This window comes from Microcaecilia unicolor, chromosome 4, assembly GCF_901765095.1.
Source record: "Microcaecilia unicolor chromosome 4, aMicUni1.1, whole genome shotgun sequence".
NCBI lineage: Eukaryota > Metazoa > Chordata > Amphibia > Gymnophiona > Siphonopidae > Microcaecilia > Microcaecilia unicolor.
This window is the reverse complement of record NC_044034.1, coordinates 254,931,132-254,949,590: the sequence shown is the minus strand read 5'-3', so window position 1 is coordinate 254,949,590 and position 18,459 is coordinate 254,931,132. Positions and strand designations below refer to the sequence as shown.

The following is an 18,459-nucleotide window of genomic DNA, read 5'->3' as shown; positions in this document are numbered from 1 at the left end:
GACGTTGTAAGAAGGCAAATGGTCTTTATTAAAATCCAAAAGCTCCAAGAGATTTAAACATCTGTGCCTGACGTGGCCATGTTTCGCCTGAAAATGGCTGCATCAGGGGCAACGTTAGCAGCCGGTGGAAAATTTCAAACTTCACCACGTCTGGTCCAACAGATCAAAAGGTTAAAAGCAAAGCTCCTTTCTCTGAGAGCTTTAGGATTTTAATAAAGACTGCCTTCTTATAGCAGCTGCCTCTTGCATATATACTCATGGACAATTTTTGGAAAGGAGCTGACAGTTATACAGGTGCTGACAATATCTAGTGTGACACCTGCATAGCTCACTGAGCAGATAGGATGGCATAAAAATCAGTCCTATCTTTGCCTGGTTAAGAACTACACTGAATATCGGCTAGTACCCGGATAACTTCCAGGTAGTGGGCTGAGGGGTTTCAAGTGACTCCTCCCTCCCCCATCTCAATTCCCTGTTCCTCCCTCTCCTCTTAAGACAAGAGCAGCTCCTGACCAGAACCCCCCACCCATCCACCTCCATAGCCCCCCTCCCCTACCATATCTCTACCTAAGCAAGCAGCATTTTGGCTTTCTCCAGAATGCCCCTAGGCACTACTCTTTTCTAAATGCATTACTATGACTGTTTAGTGCACGGCTTCCCAATCTTTTTGTGGCTGTGACCCCATGATTGTTGTCAGATAAAATTGTATTGCCCCTATGCAGAATAATGATGCACCTATGAAGAGCCCACCTAGGCTGTGACCCCAAAGGCAGGTTTTGTGGCCCCATTTGGGGTCCCAACCCATAGTTTGGGAAGCTGGTTTAGTGGGTTAAATACCCAAAGTTATCTATTCAAGCGGCTTAGGGGGGGGGGGGGAAACCCTTGCAGTTGCTGCCAACCACTTTTAAATATCATCCTCATTGTGTCCGGTGTGGAAGGCTATGGTGATTATTTTAGAATCTCTATTCTTGTTTTGGAAATCTGAAAAGCATAATTTAGACATCTATATTGCATGGTTGTCCAAATCCCAATTTTATAAAGCCAGGATATGGATGTCTAAAACTACAGTTAGCAAAGGGCAAAGGGGCATAGTCTGCGCGTATTTTGGACGGGACTAGGAAGAAGCCAAAATATGGGCATCCAACTCCAATTTGAGAAGGGGAAGGGACATCCATGTTCAAAAAAGATGCATGTTTATGTTTAGACCTGTTACTTGGCATGCCCAGGTTACAGAAAGGTGCTCTGATTGATCAGTTCTCCTCTGGAGGAACTAAAGGAATTCACAGTAGGATTATGTTCCTGAAGGGCTCATAATTTAAAAAATAAAATAAAATTACAAAGAGCAGCAGTGGGATTTGAATCGGTGTCCTCTGGTTCTCTGCCCTGGTTCTGAGCCCACTGCTCTAACTATTAGGTTACTTCTCCACATGGATGTCTGTGTGACCATTTTATAATATGGATTTTCCTCGGCTGCCACAAAGTCATCCACATCTCTTGTTTTTCCCCATTCATAGATTGGACTTTTCAGTTTGTAAAATGGATATTCATGGTGGATATAGCCAGCACTTGGACATCCATTTCTCATGTATTTTAGAATAGGCTGCATGTTGGCAGATCCTATTCTAAAATACATGAGAAATGGATGTCCATATGCGACATATTGACTTGGATGTCCCTTCTAAAATCTGCCTCCACACCTCCAAAAGGTTAGAGACAAATTGGAGGCAGTCTAGAAGACAAGCTATGAAAATAGTGAAGGTCTATGTCAAAAAGCATATGAGCTGAGACAGGAAAGGCAATTCTATAACAGGGTGCCTACATTTACATACAGGAAAAAGTAGAGGCTGGCCAAAAGACAAGCCACCACAGGAGATGTTGCATAATCACACTTTATTCTAAGCACCAGTAGAAGGTCCTGACACTGGCCATGTTTTGGCAGGAAAACCTGCCTGCCTCAGGGATCACAATCAAACTCTAAAAACAAAGATATACACAAGTACGTTATACAAAATTGCTAAATGGACAAATTGTATAAAGAGGACATACCGTGCTTTATTTACAAGAAACAGTAAAACGATAAAAACTAAGCATATGATTAAGCAACATCTCCTGTAGCGGTTTGTCTTCTGGCCAGCCTCTACTTTTTCCTGTCTGTATTGCCTTCTCGTAGAGGTTCCTTCCTGTTTGCTGTGCATACATTTACCCACCACTTGCACGTCTAAATATACAGAATACCAACACTTTCACAGGTGTTCACATGGGTTGAGCTCCCACCTATGTAAGTTCAGAATACAGTAGGTTACACATGCCCCTGCCAAATGTATGCGTTCACACACTTACACCAGCTCTATGGCTGGTATAACTGTGGGCGCATAAATGTAAGACACACCGATGCCAGATTACACTAATATTCTATAATAGAATCTGGGCATCCATATGCCATTATAGAACAGGTTTTCACCCAACAGCATTGGGGTGCTGAAATGAGGCACCCAGTTAGACAATTACCCAAACAGTTCTGACAGAAGAAGGAATGCTGGGAGATATTACATAGACATTCAAATACCTCAAAAATATAAATGAGGTCCAAAAATTGTCAAAGCAGTGATACTGTATATGGGTAGGTAAACCACTTTCCTGAGGTAGTGGTAAACAGGTTTATCAAACCAAACATTATATTGGATGTGAAACTGGGCAGATTGGTAGGAACAGGGTTGGAAGGGTATAATATTTCAGTAGCAGGACTAAACTAAATGGATCGGGCTAACAAGGTGACCACACTATATTCGAGAACCAGCAAGGGTGGATGCGGGAATATTCAGAATGACCAAGGCAAACAACTGAGTAAGAACATTCAAAAGTTTATTGCCAAAAGTAAACTGACCCAAACAAACCCAACACGGGCCGTGTTTCAGCTAGATAGCTTTCATCAGGGGTCTAACAACATAAAAATGTAACGATATAAACACAGCATCAACATAAGTATAAATATAAATAAATATAAGAAATCATTATAAAACATATATAGGTAGATATCATGTGTCAGCTGTGTTTATTCCTGTGAAGGGATTTAGAACTACACACATAGGGCGTGCTAGCATTTTTAGCATGCATCTAAAATTAGCATGCATTAAACACTAGAGACACCCATATATTCCTATGAATATCTCTAGCGTTAGAGTGCGCTAAAAACGCCTAGCATGCCTATAGTTCAGCTTAATACACAGGGCCCATAGTACTGAGTTCTAATAAACATGCGCACAATCCACACTAGGAAGCACTCACTAGGTGTGAGTGCGTGTGTGTATTTTTCCTGGGATAATTTTGAAAATCCGGAAAATTCTGTGGAGTGAAAAGTATGTGCGTCCCTTTCTCCCAGTCAGACATTTATGAAATTACTCCTTTAAAGCTACATGTTGGTTAATTATATTGTACATCATACTCAGCTTGAAATTAGCACTCCAACGCTGACTGAAGGCATACAATTTTTCATTAACTGCAAGTGAGAATGACTGTGGCTTCCACAAACCCCATTGCTTCCTTGGAAATGTCTGGTTGATTGATATGCATACCTTAAAACACAGGCATAGTATCCAAAGTCATCCAATCTTGCGGGGAAAAACCAAAGCAAATCTTCTTGAGCCTGGATCCTAGAATCCACTCCTGTGATTTCATTTTTAGAATCATTTTTATACCATTTCAGATGGAGACTGAGGTTGGAGGCCGTGTTGAAGTTCAAGTGATTGTAGTGGAGGATGGGGCATTTCAGAACCGTAGGTTCTCCTTGCTGGACAACATAGTCTTTAAAGTGCATGATACGCTCCTGGCACTGACCTAAATCAACCAGAGAAGTCCTTATGCTAATTTTGCTCAAAATAGATTGCAGACATCACTTATTGAACTGATAAACAATTGCAAAATTCATTCAGGTTTATGTTCAAAAGGGTTCAAGGTTTAGCAGTGGCCACTAGAGGGCAATTTTATATCAAGGCACCTGATTTAAGAGGGTCAAGTAGGAGCCTACTTAGGCGCTATTTTATAAAGACACATAGATCAGCATTTTAGAAATGACTTCTAACTCAGAATAAGGATATCAAGTCAGTACAAAACCGGTGGTGCAGGTGCTCATATATTAAGAATAGAATCTGCCAACATACAACTTGTTCTAAAATAAATGAGAAATGGACATACATGTGCTGGTTATATCCAGCATGAGCATCCACTTTACAAACTGAACCGTCCAAAATATGAACGTGGCATAATAAGGGTCGTAGAGGTCACAGTAGCAGCATAGAAACATCCATGTTATAAGAAGAAACACCTCAATCCACAGATGAGAAAATATACTGGAGAGAATTCAATAACAGTATACAGCATTAACCCAATGTTATAAAAGAGGGTGACATAGTTGGCCATGTGCAATGGAGGAGTAGCCTAATGGTCAGAGCAGCAAATTGAGAACCAGGGTGCCCCAGTTCAAATCCCACTGCAGCTCCTTGTGATCTCGACCAAGTCACTTAACCCTCCATTGCTTTAGGTACAAACCCAAACTTCACCCCTGTGCATATCTACCAGCAAAGTACACACTATCATGTCATGATGCATATTTTATACTGGTCAGTATTTTGTAAGAGACCATTTAAACATGTAAACCGGCCTTTAACTTGCAAAAATGATGTGTAAAATTACTCTCCATATGTAAAAACTCTCTTTCCATGAATTTTGAGCAGTACTATGTTTAGTGCTGCTGAAAGTCTAACAGATTGCCCCAGAATTGTCCAGCTAGAGGGAATGCTCATGCTGTACCCTGGTACTAATTCTACTGTATGGGTGGTTGACGATATTCAGACGCTATTCAGATAGCTATGCAGTTTAATATAGGACAACTAAAAGGCTGGAATGGAGGAACAGCCTAATGGTTAGTGCCAGGGCTGCCACCCCCCCCCCCCCCCCATCCCTACCACTGTCGCCTCCCTCTCCTGTTCCCAGGCCACCGATACTGCAGTCATCGGTCTCACCTGCCCGCCCTCGGCTCCGTCGATAGCCCCCTCCGTCTGCCACCGTGACCAGGCTCCCTGCATTCAAATCAGCAGCGCCTCACCTCCGTCTGAAAGCGGCAGATCGCCTCCCTTCGGGCCTTCCCTCACTGTGTCCCGCCCTCGTCACTTCCTGTTTCCGCGAGGACGGCGCACAGTGAGGGAGGGCTCGAAGGGAGGCGATCTGCCGCCTTCACACGGAGGTGAGTCGTTTCTGATTTGAATGCAGGGGGCCCGGTCACGGTGGCGAACAGATGGGGGCTATCGACGGAGCCAAGGGCGGACAGGTGAGACTGGGGACTGCAGCACCGGCGGCCTGGGAGCAGGAGAAGGAGAGAGACCCTGGCGCCAGGCCAGGTGAATTTTGTCCCCCCTGCCCTCCCTCCGATTCCCACTGTAGCTCCTTGTAACACTGGACAAGTCAAGTCACTTAGGTGCCCTTTAACAAAGGCGTGCTGAAAAATGGCCTGCAGTAGTGTAGATGCATGTTTTGGGTGTGCGCAGAATCATTTTTCAATGCACCTGTAAAAAAAAATGCCTTTTTAAAAAATTTTGCCGAAAATGGACGTGCAGCAAAATGAAAATTGCCGCGCATCCATTTTGAGTCTGAGACCTTACTGCCAGCCATTGACATAGCCGTAAGGTCTCGTGTGGTAACCGGACAGTAGTGGTCTACGCACGTAAAATGCCTATTACCGCACATAAGCCACTTCAGAATGAAATTACCACAAGGGTCATGTGGTAGCCCGGCGGTAACTCAAAATTGATGCACATTGGGTGCCTGTAAGTGCCTACACAGCTTAGTAAAAGGGCCCCTTAACCCTTCATTGCCCCACAAGGCCGCTGAGAGACTGGGCCAGGCCCAGGGCAAGGGTGCCCCCGCTGCCCTCCCCCCCGAGGTCGCCGCTCCCCCCTCGGGCCGGGCCCCCTGCATTGAAATCACAGCGCCTCTCACCTTCGTGTGAGAGCGCTACAGGCAGCAGGGCAGCAGATCTTTTCCCTTTGGGCCTCCTTCCCTCCCTGTGTCCTGCCCTTGCGAGGGTGGTACACAGGGAGGGAAGGAAGCCCGAAGGGAAGCGATCTGCTGCCTGCAGCACTTTTACACAGAGGTGAGAGGCGCTGTGATTTCAATGCAGGGGGCCCGGCCCAGTGGCAGTTGATGATGGAAGGCGTGTGGGACTGTGGCGCTGGGCCCCCCTTGGAGGCCCGGGCCTGGGAAATTTTGTCCCCCCTGCCCCCCCCCTCTTGGTGGCCCTGTTGCCCCAGGTACAAAAAGGTGGATTGTAAATCCGCTAAGGAAAGTACCTGCATATAAAAAAAAATGTAAACCATTTTGGTTGTACCACAGAAAGGCAGTATACCCTTGATGTTTTGACCACCTAAATTAAAACATTTTGGATATATGGCTAGCAGTGGTGACCTCTGTTGTGTGTGTATATGTGTATGTATATATATATATATATATATATATATATATATATACATTCAGTGCTCTGGTTTCTATAGATAGTGGCATTGAATATCAATCAAACATTGTTGGCAGCCTTTAAGCAATGCTGACCACAGGGTTTAAATATTGTCTTAATTATTCCTTTTAGTGGAGGTATTCTAATTTTAATAAGTCCCTTGTACCTGTCTTGTCCAAGCGATGAACTTTGAAAGCAACTGCATCCTGAAGGTATATGTTGACCACAGCAAATAAGAACCATGGCGATCTCTTCAGTTGAAATAAAAAACAGAGGGGGAAAAAAAGTAACAGCTATTTAAAGCATAGTGATATGAAAAATGTTACTCAAAAAAGAAAAACACACATACAACAAAAGTTTCATAATTGTTATCTTGTTTCCAACTTTAAAATCTAATTCCTCTTTTCTCTTGATATTTTAACTACATATGAAAAAACATGCTGAGTCAGACCAAAGTCCATTGAGGAAGGCAACCTGTTTCTGACCGTGGCTAGCCAGACCTAGTCATAAGTACCCAATAGTTCCTAAAAAGTTGATCTGTTTCTCATAACTCATTTCCAGGGATATCCAGTGGCTATCTGTAATTTTACCTGGCTGATAATTTTTATGGGCTTTTCCTCCAGGAACTTGTGCAAACCTCTTTTGAAACTCTCTCCGAGGCCCTTTTACTAAAGGCTTGCTGTGTGGCAATCCAGAACTACCGCCGGCCCAGTGCAAGATCTAGCAGTAGTTTCACCCCCAGTGTGTGCCATTTCAGGCGCTAGTTGAAATATTGAAAACATATTTCCACAGGGAATTACCTGGCAGTAAACGGGTAGCGTCGCAAACTGCCCAGTTACCACCCAGTTAGCGTGGGGGCCCTTACCACCACCTCATCAGGTGGTGGGAAGAGTTCCCCCTGAAATGGCCATGCGTCAAGTGCGAACTTACTGCATGGCCATAATCATTTTTGGTTATTTTCACCCGCTGCGGTAAATGGGGCACTGGTGCTTGGCAAAAATGGTCACCACCGCTAGTGCAGGGCCCCTTTTCCCACAGTTTAGTAAAAAGACCCCTACGTTAGTTCTCTTGACCACATCTTTCAACAACAGATTCCACAGCTTGATTGTGCATTGCATTTAATAATTACGGTGATTTGTATTCAGTGAGCAGGCTGTTCATTTCATGGATGATCCTATTGCTCTGGTGTTGTCTGAAAGGTTTAAGTAATCACCCTTCCCCGCCTATTTAACCATTCCATCATTCACATAGTCGTCTAATGTTATATTTTATCCCCTTTCAGTCATCGTACTATTTTGCCTTACTTACAATACGCTACCCAATACTCACCCTCCTTCCACTCCCTACCTCGACTATTCTCCTACCTCACCCATCTCATTTACCCACATCTAAGTGATTACCTCTTTTCACTGTACGACAACTGTATTCAATCTATGTTTATTTTGTAAATCTATTATACTATGTAAGCTGCATTGAACCTGCTAATAAGTGGGAAAGTGCGGGGTATAAGTGTTACAAATAAATAAATAAATAAATAAAATCTCTTTTCCGAGTTGAATAGCCCTAATCTGTTTTGCCTTTCTTCATGACGTTCCAGTCCTTTATCATTTTTGTTATCCTTCTCTGAATCTTATCTAGTTCAGCTATATCCTTTTCTGAGATGATGTGATCAGAATTCATGGAGAGAATTCAGTAAATGGTGCCCAAAGCTAAGCACTAGGGATGATCTGTGTTAAGCTAGTAATCTTCAAAGGGCTCTCTGTGTGGAATGACCTGTACAGAATACTAGCTTAGCACACATCTCATGCCTAACTTTGGGAGGAAGCAATTAACGCCTACCAAAATGGGTGCAAATGCTGGTACCCAATTAATACTCATCTAAGCAAGGTACCCTCTAACCATATATTTAGATTTTTTTAAAATTTTTTGTGGACCATCAGAGAGTGAGTTAACTTCCATTGAGTGTGAAGCAAAACACTCGCACACCAGCACTCAACAAACTGTTTTCAATTTCCAAGCTGTCAACACAGGTGGCCTTAGATTCGGATGTAGCATTGACCCCGATGCCTGAGTCAACAAAAATGAGGACTCATTGGCAATCTCCATGGAGGTTCTATCGCTAGTTCCCTCACAAACAGAAACCACAGATGCATTGGCCAAACTGGAGCTATTAAAATCATGGTTGCAGGCTCCACCCTAAACTTGTGCAATGTTTTTGGACAAAGAATGTAGTCACTTAGCTTTAATTGTCTGATTCTTTGTTTGCAGAGAGATTATGTTGACCGTCTTTGAAGATCTCCAAGTCTTAGATCTTCTTCCTGTTTTCCTTTCTATTCTGACTAACCAAATCAATAGGAAAAATCCTATCTAGTGAGTGTACCCCTTAATGTATCCTGCTTCAGCATATTATTTGTATTTATTAACTATCATTTTTAAATACACAAATAATTATGGGTCCCTAATTATCCTAGCCCACAGCATCAGCTTAACAGTGTCTTTCATTAGCTCTTACCATCTTAACTCACAGTCACACACTTTCTCTGTTTATGCTACCTGTCATCTAATGCAGCATACATATTTAAAAAAATGTTTAAGAAGATCTTATGGCATTCTGAACCACACTCACAACTTTCAACTGAACAGCAGAACATCTGTTAACCCAACTCAGCAATTCTCTATCCTTAACATTTTTCCCTCACAGTCCCTGAAAGTTTCTCACAGTCTAAACTCAACTCACTTAACTCTTCATATATTCACTAATTCCCCCCACCTTTTTACAAAGCCAAGCTTGCTACTGCCACTGCGGTAATGCCGACACAGCCCAATCAAAGAGTTAAGCTCTGGAACTCTTTCCCAGAGGATGTGGTTAACAGCAGTTAGCGTATCTGGGATTAAAAACGGTTTGGACAAATTCCTTGAGGAAACGTCCATAGTCTGCTATTGAGCCAGACATGGGAAGCAACTGCTTGCCCTGGGATTTGTAGCATGGAGTGTTGCCACGATTTGGGTTTCTGCCAGGTACTTGTGACCTGGCTTGGCCATTGTTTGGAAAACAGGATATTGGGCTAGATGGACCATTGGTCTGACCCAGTACAGCTACTCTTATGTTCTTATGGCATTGCTGCGCGGCTTTGTAAAAGGGGAGGGGGGAGTAACACTGTACTAACTTTAACCCCAGAAATCAACAAACCTCCTGACTTTATAAATTATCAATTTCCCCTCACAAATCACTACCCATACATACAATTGTCACAACTCCCTCCCAACAGCCTCTTCAGAAGCAACAGTTATCACCAGCATTAGATTTACTCATCGTGAACGCAAGTATCGTCTGAAGTCCATAAGTGTTTGCAGCTAATAAGCGCCTGGATGTGGAAGCATAAACTATACTTGAATGCCGAGAAAACTAAATTTTTGTTATTGGATTATAATCCAGATCCTTTGGCAGATCATATCTTAGTAGGGCAAACAGAATATCCGCTACTTCCTGTCATCAAAATATTAGGAGTTTATGTTGACCGGTCTTTATCTTTGAATGCTAATATTAATGCGTTGATTAAAAGTTCTTTTTTCATGCTGAGGAATCTTAGAAGAATCAGAAAAATGTTTGAACCTGTTCAATTTAGACTTTTGCTACAATTATTTACTATTATCTAAATTAGATTACAGTAATCTTCTATTTCTAGGAGCTTCTAAACAAATCTTTCAACAGCTTCAGTCTGTTCAGAATACTGCAGTAAAGTTAATTTTCTCTACATAAATCTGAGCTTCACTGGTTGCCTATTGAAGCCATGATGTTATTTAAATTTTCCTGTGTATTATATAAGATTTTAAATGGAGAATGTCCAGGATACCTTTTGGCCCATTTGGTTTTCAGTACTCCTGGTCAATATAGAAGGTTACATAACTATCAACCATTTTCATTACCATCCTCTAAGAGAGTGAAAAGATTTAATCTCTTTGAAAGATTGTTGGCTTTCCAAGCTCCTAAAGTTTTGGATATGACGACAGATTATTTGCATTTTATGAAACAATTTAAAACTGTACTTTTCAGAAAACGTGTTTAATTTTATTCAAACTAATGATTCTTACGTCATTTTATATACCATGTAATTCCTAAGGACTATACCTTGGTTTCTTGTTTTTTGTAAACCACTTAGAACTTGTAGAAGTGTGATGTAATAAGAATAGTAATAAAAAAGTGCTGAACCCATCCAGCCTGGCAGCCTCGGTTACAATACATTGGGTTACAATAAAATGGGCATCTTTTTGAGTTTCTTACATAGGTATCCTGTTATAAAATCCAAGTCATAGTGCACTAATGATCTATACTGAACTTTGTCAGTAGTCAACGAGATAGCTAGAATAACATAGAGGAACCTTTGACCTTGTACCCACTCTCTTCAATTAGTTATTATGGCTCTAGCCCTCCCTCCATGAGATTTTAATAAACTGAAGTTATGGTTACTCCATCACCACCCTTCTCACAATTATCCTGTAGTAATGCATAATTGGACATTATACTTCTTAATTTATCAAATTCATTTTGCATATACATGCATAGTAAGCCTGATTTTATAATAGGATGTCCATGTGAAAAGTAAAAAAAATAGGATTATGATTTTAGGCATAGACTATCAAAGAAAGCCCTTTAAACCCCATTTTTGCACTGTTTTCATTTGATAGAACCTCCATTTTATAATATCTGTAATAGCATCTTCATTTCTATTCATCTAAAGGATATACAAGGGGAATCAAATCAGGTATAACATCAAAAGAGTAAAAATCCAACTGATTTAGAGGCTCATTTACTAAAGCTTAGCTCACGCTAATAGAATTAGTGCTTTCTAAATGCTAAGAAGCCTAGAGGTATAAAATGAGTTTCTTGTTCGCGCACGCTAAGCTTTAGTTAAAGGGCCACTTAATGACTCCCACCTCTTCTATCCCATTGTCACACACACGTGTACTCAACCATTGTGCAAAGCAGATAGTGTTAGCCTAATACAATTAAAACTGTAGTGCTTTCAAAACTTAGGGCTCCTTTTACTAAGGTGCGCTAATGGATTTAGCACACGCTAAATGCTAAGAAGCCCATTTTATTCCTATGAGTTTCTTGGCATTTAGCGCACACTAATCGTTATCGTGTGCTAAATCCATTACTGGACCTTAGTAAAAGGAGGCCTTAATTTCCGATTACACAAAGCTCAACGCTGAACGTCTAGAATAAAAGCGTAGCCCTTCCAATGTAGAAATTAATTCACCTTCATGGAACCGTGTATTCAAAAGCATAAAACTTGACTCCCTTGTCAATTCATTTACGACAGTAGTTTCTTCTTACCATGGTTGCTTTGGGATCTTCCAAATTAAATCGCCCAAGTTGAATCCAGCAGATTGCCTTTGAAATAGCTTCTGAGGAGGAGATACAGTGCAATTAGGCACTAAGGTGCTAGTGCTGGTATTTACTACTCTGTGCGTTCTTGTTGGTACAAGCTATTGCCTTTTCTTCACTCATCTAACAGCTCTGTATTACGTGCTCTGCACTTTACTGAAAGACATGTGCAGGAAGTTGCATGAGCTTCACTATGGAACTGAGGATTTATACTTAGCAACTTGTGCATGAGTTTATATGTGTTTCTAGACAGGGCGGAAATTCTTTAGGCATTGCCCAATTAGCTTTGTGTCAGAATTAACGTTTCGGAGACACACTTTCTTGTTCCATAGAGACACTCTGCATTCTTCTTGCCCAAATGGGGAAATAGCATTAGATTTAAAACCATCGAGCTTCCTCAATTGTGACAAGTAGAGACATGACTCTTTCCAGCTGATTCACATGACTGCTCTGAAGATTTGGTATATTTTCTGACCTACAATCAAATTAGAAAAAAAACAAAACAGAATTATGTAAGAATTTAGTCAGTTTTTAGTTTATATGCATCTGGGTTACGCATTCTTTCATTTCCTTATTCATTTACAATGTTTAAGTACTATTTTCATTTGTACATTTCCGGCGCTAGTGTAAATATTGAAAACATATTTCCACAGGGAATTACCTGGCAGTAATCGGGTAGCGTCACAAACTGCCCAGTTACCAACCAGTTAGCGTGGGAGCCCTTACCACCACCTCATCGGGTGGTGGGAAGTGTTCCCCCTGAAACAGCCATGCGTCAAGTGTGAACTTACTGCATGGCCATTTCATTTTTGGTTATTTTCACCCGCTGCGGTAAATGGGGCACTGGTGCATGGCAAAAATGGTCACCACCACTAGTGCAGGGCCCCTTTTCCCACAGTTTAGTTAAAAGACCCCTACATTAGTTGTTTTGACCACATCTTCCAACCAACAGATTCCGCAGCTTGATTGTGCTTTGCATTAAATAATAATTACAGTGATTTGTATTCAATGAGCAGGCTGTTCATTTCATGGATGATCCTCTTGCTCTGGCTCATCTTGTCAGGTGGGCGGTGCAACTGATGGCATTTCTCTCTTTGGCAAGCAGGGAAAAGATGACCCATCACTGTTCTCTAATAGAAGGAAGAAGTAGAGACAGACAGCTCCAAACAGCACCAGTCATGTTAATGTTATTACCATGATATAGCAGAAAGAGGGAGCAAAGTACAAGCACCTACATCAGGGGTCACAATGATGACGGGGAAGGTATTTTTTTTTTAAATCCAAAGCAGCTGAATTATCATCTGGTATATCTCTGTATATTCAAAAACTTACAGCTGATACTCTCAGTCAATGCCGGTATAAATGCATATAACCTAATGACATTGATAAAGATGTTTGTCGTTCAATCTCTCCATGTATTTAGAAAATCAATCTTCCTAAAATACAGAGCTAGTCCTCTCTGTCAGTATTGGTGTCCGATAAACGAAAAACCATTTTGAGGCCTTTTTAAGAAAGGTGAATTGTATAATTGATAATGAATAAATTAATCCTTGGGTATGTGAAGAAAAATGACCCATATTTTCCTTCAAAGAGGGGGAATGAGCAGGAGGTTCCTGACTCTGCTCGTTGTGTGACAAGCCAGCAGTAGGCCTACCGCGCTTTGATAAAAGGGGCCCCTAAGTGTGCATTAGTGCCTAATGAGGTTTAATAAAAAGCAGGGCTTTTTTTGAGTTGGTACTTGGAGGTACTGAGTACTGGCACCTTTTCCATTGTCTGCTAAAATTCACCCATGGACCCAAGTTTTAATGAAAGAGCTGAGGCTCTACACACCAATTCTGCCTCGTCATAGATTCTGTGACTGGTTGCAGGGGGCCTGGCTATTGTGGGGTGGGACCTTCAGTGATCACCCCACCCCTGAAGAGTGGCCTGGCATTTGAGTACCAGCACCTTTTTTGCTAGAAAAAAACGCACCGATAAAAAGACTACATATTTATTTAATAGCATTTGAGCTTTGTTACTATCAAAAAATAGTGTGTGATCATTGATTACCATCATCTAGTATTGTATTATTTGGCTCATTATGTATATCTTATTGATACCCACCTAGAATGATATAGTGCAGGCTATAAATATTTAAAATAAATAAATAAATCAGCTCTTGGAGCACTCCTAGACAATCTGGTTTTCAGGATACCTCTAATGAATATGCATAAGATACATTTACACACCTTTACACCTAGAAACAAGCTAATGACTACATGAATATTTATTAGGGACGGCTTGAAAACCAGACTGGCTAGGACATACTTGCATTCCACTGATATAGGATAAATAGCCTGCAGTATGAAACCTACACTTGGGATTCTGTCAACACCTTATCTGAAAATCATAGTGATGATGCGCAACACTGTCTTTTAAAGTCCATAGACTTCAAAGGAGCAGCATAGGCAGATTCTGAAGGAGACAGAAATATACTGTATATAATTACTGAGTAACTCATGGGTAAAACTACCTGTTAACCTAAAAAAATGACTCAGAAGATGGAAACAAACCAAACCCGGTGTCAGTTGATTGTAATTTATCTTTACAAGGATATTGTTCAGAACAGTGTGATCTCCGTGCTTCCAACGTGTCCTATGTTTCTCCAACTGGAGGAAAAAGACATTTCCAAAATATAGCCCTTCCGATATATCACAAGACACTAGGAATATGCAAAGGTTCCCTGATAGTTCAGGAAAAAAACAGAACATATAGTCTGTCACCATAGCCTAAGTGTACTGTCATGACTAGTACTTCCTAGAATTTCTATTGAATACCCTTGTACAGCTCACTTTATACTAGTGTTATATAAATAGTTGTGTCCCAGAACTAGGACTGAGTACATAAACATGGTGATAGGCATATACAGTGGTGGAAATAAGTATTTGATCCCTTGCTGATTTTGTAAGTTTGCCCACTGACAAAGACATGAGCAGCCCATAATTGAAGGGTAGGTTATTGGTAACAGTGAGAGATAGCACATCACAAATTAAATCCGGAAAATCACATTGTGGAAAGTATATGAATTTATTTGCATTCTGCAGAGGGAAATAAGTATTTAATCCCTCTGGCAAACAAGACCTAATACTTGGTGGCAAAACCCTTGTTGGCAAGCACAGCAGTCAGACGTCTTCTGTAGTTGATGATGAGGTTTGCACACATGTCAGGAGGAATTTTGGTCCACTCCTCTTTGCAGATCATCTCTAAATCATTAAGAGTTCTGGGCTGTCGCTTGGCAACTCGCAGCTTCAGCTCCCTCCATACGTTTTCAATGGGATTAAGGTCTGGTGACTGGCTAGGCCACTCCATGACCCTAATGTGCTTCTTCCTGAGCCACTCCTTTGTTGCCTTGGCTGTATGTTTTGGGTCATTGTCGTGCTGGAAGACCCAGCCACGACCCATTTTTAAGGCCCTGGCGGAGGGAAGGAGGTTGTCACTCAGAATTGTACGGTACATGGCCCCATCCATTCTCCCATTGATGCGGTGAAGTAGTCCTGTGCCCTTAGCAGAGAAACACCCCCAAAACATAACATTTCCACCTCCATGCTTGACAGTGGGGACGGTGTTCTTTGGGTCATAGGCAGCATTTCTCTTCCTCCAAACACGGCGAGTTGAGTTCATGCCAAACAGCTCAATTTTTGTCTCATCTGACCACAGCACCTTCTCCCAATCACTCTCGGCATCATCCAGGTGTTCACTGGCAAACTTCAGACGGGCCGTCACATGTGCCTTCCGGAGCAGGGGGACCTTGCGGGCACTGCAGGATTGCAATCCGTTATGTCGTAATGTGTTACCAATGGTTTTCGTGGTGACAGTGGTCCCAGCTGCCTTGAGATCATTGACAAGTTCCCCCCTTGTAGTTGTAGGCTGATTTCTAACCTTCCTCATGATCAAGGATACCCCACGAGGTGAGATTTTGCGTGGAGCCCCAGATCTTTGTCGATTGACAGTCATTTTGTACTTCTTCCATTTTCTTACTATGGCACCAACAGTTGTCTCCTTCTCGCCCAGCGTCTTACTGATGGTTTTGTAGCCCATTCCAGCCTTGTGCAGGTGTATGATCTTGTCCCTGACATCCTTAGACAGCTCCTTGCTCTTGGCCATTTTTGTAGAGGTTAGAGTCTGACTGATTCACTGAGTCTGTGGACAGGTGTCTTTCATACAGGTGACCATTGCCGACAGCTGTCTGTCATGCAGGTAACGAGTTGATTTGGAGCATCTACCTGGTCTGTAGGGGCCAGATCTCTTACTGGTTGGTGGGGGATCAAATACTTATTTCCCTCTGCAGAATGCAAATAAATTCATATACTTTCCACAATGTGATTTTCCGGATTTAATTTGTGATGTGCTATCTCTCACTGTTACCAATAACCTACCCTTCAATTATGGGCTGCTCATGTCTTTGTCAGTGGGCAAACTTACAAAATCAGCAAGGGATCAAATACTTATTTCCACCACTGTATATCTGTTGTTGAGAAGCTTCTTTTTCTGTGCTAAGGTACTATATTTTTTGTTCTAGCATTCATAATTGTGAATATATTTCAATTCTCATGCAATAGTTATTTTAGAAGCTGTATTCTTGTTTTGGATGTCTAAAAACCAGCACCTTAATGTCCCTATTGCATGGTTGTCAAAATCCTGATTATATAAACCAGGATATGGACATCTAAAACTGCTTGAAATCTATGTGGCAAGGGAATGTGGGGAGGGTATGTTTTGGGCAGGACTAGGGAGGGGCTAAAATATAGACGTCCAGCTGTGATTATAGGCGGGAAAGGACATCCATGTCCAAAAAATGGACATTCATATCTAAAGTCCAGGTTACAGAAAGGTGCTCCAATTAAGCAGTTCTTCACTGGAGAGATTAAGTCATAGTAGGTATTTTTCTGCCCCTGGAGCGTTTGAAATGTAAAAAAAAGAAGAAACAAAGAGGATTTGAATTAGTGTCTTCTGGCTCACTGCTCTAGTTCTCAGCTGGGTGCTCTAACCATTAGGTTACTTCTCCACCTCGATGTCTGTGTGGCCATTTCATAAAATATGGATGTTCCTTGGCTGCCACAAAAATGTCAAGTTCATATCCCTTGTTTTGCCCCGTTCATAATTTGGACATTTTAGTTTGTAATATGGATGTTCAAGCTGAAGATAGCCAGCACTTGGACATCCATTTCACATATATTTTAGAAGAGGTTCTATGTCAGCAGATCCTGTTCTAAAATACATGAGAAATGGATGTCCTGTCCATATACGACGTACAAACTTGGACGTCCATATTCTCAGTTGAATGTCCTTTCTAAAATTCTATGTAGAGTACCAAATAATATCATCAAAACTACTTCTATTTGAATAAAGTGCTCGTTTTCAAAGCACATAGACTTACAAAGTTCTGTAGCAACATATGTAATTTAGTAAATCTCTATGCTTTGAAACTGAGCCTCTTATTGAGTGTTATAGAGGTAGAAGAGCCAGTGCATATGAAAACATATGATCTATGAAAATCCATATAAGAATGGTCAAGGGAGGGCAGCAGAGTCATGATGTGCTGGAACTTAGCATTGTACCGATGAGTGATGGTATGACCGTTTTATATTATTGATTTAAATGTTTGTTATAGTTCTATGAAAAATACTTCAATAACAGGAATTTAAAAAAAAAATGTACCAACATGTTTAACTGATCAGCTTCAATGCAAGTCTATTATCCTAAGGGAGCAAATCACAAAAGCACTCCTGCTAGTGTTTCCATTTATGCTACCTTGAGACACACAGTGGGCATTTACCTGCTTGTTGTATCCTGTTTATGAGCTATTAGCCAAGTATTTCCCAAATTATTATCAAATATGACCCCATTTTGTTTAGATGGATTTTGCTCTCTCTCCTTTTTCAGTAGTAGTTGAGCTTAACATTCAGATACACTATTTCCTTGTCCCTGGAGGGCTCAATCTAATTTTGTACATGAGACAATGGAGGATTAAGGGCCCCTTTTAAGCAGCATAAAATCTGTTTTACTGTTCTGGGATCTTGCCAGGTACTTGTGACCTCGATTGGCCACTGTTGGAGACAGGATACTGACCTTGATGGACCTTCATTCTGTCACAGTAGCAGTCCCGAAAGAGTGAGCAGTAAGCCCGCATTGGGCTTACTGCTGCTCTGTAAAAGGGCCCCTTAGGGTCCTGTTTACAAAGGCGTGCTAGCAGTTTTAGCTCATGCTAACCATGTAGATGCCCATAGAAATACGATACCTCTGTTTTCGTCGATAATCCGTCCGAAAACAATCGGCGAAATCCGAAACTGATGAAAACAGAGGCAATTATTTCCATATGAATCAATGTAAATCCAATTAATTCGTTCTAGACACTCCAAAATACATACCAAAAACACATTTTATAGAGAATAAATACAGTGTTTAATACTAAAAACAATAAGAAATTAATATAAAATGAATATAAAAGACTAATGTAAAGAATAAATTAACATTTAACATGGCATTTACCTTTCTGAAAACTCTTCTTGGCATATGGAAGACGGCGAGG

At 41.3% G+C, this 18,459-nt stretch overlaps 1 protein-coding gene across 1 annotated transcript in view; it reads right to left on the bottom strand.

Annotated features, from left to right (window-relative positions):
• Window positions 1–12,080, bottom strand: part of LOC115468035 (interleukin-1 receptor type 2-like) — a 41,553-nt gene extending 29,473 nt beyond the window's left edge. Inside the window, exons 1-3 of the mRNA XM_030199546.1 lie at window positions 11,841–12,080; window positions 6,669–6,753; window positions 3,573–3,834 (exon numbers count right to left, since the gene is read on the bottom strand). Coding sequence (XP_030055406.1) covers window positions 3,573–3,834; window positions 6,669–6,753; window positions 11,841–11,843 — 350 coding nt within the window. The 5' untranslated portion in view covers window positions 11,844–12,080. The remainder of the gene's footprint in view (window positions 1–3,572; window positions 3,835–6,668; window positions 6,754–11,840) is intronic.
• Between the last annotated feature and the right edge of the window lie 6,379 nt (window positions 12,081–18,459).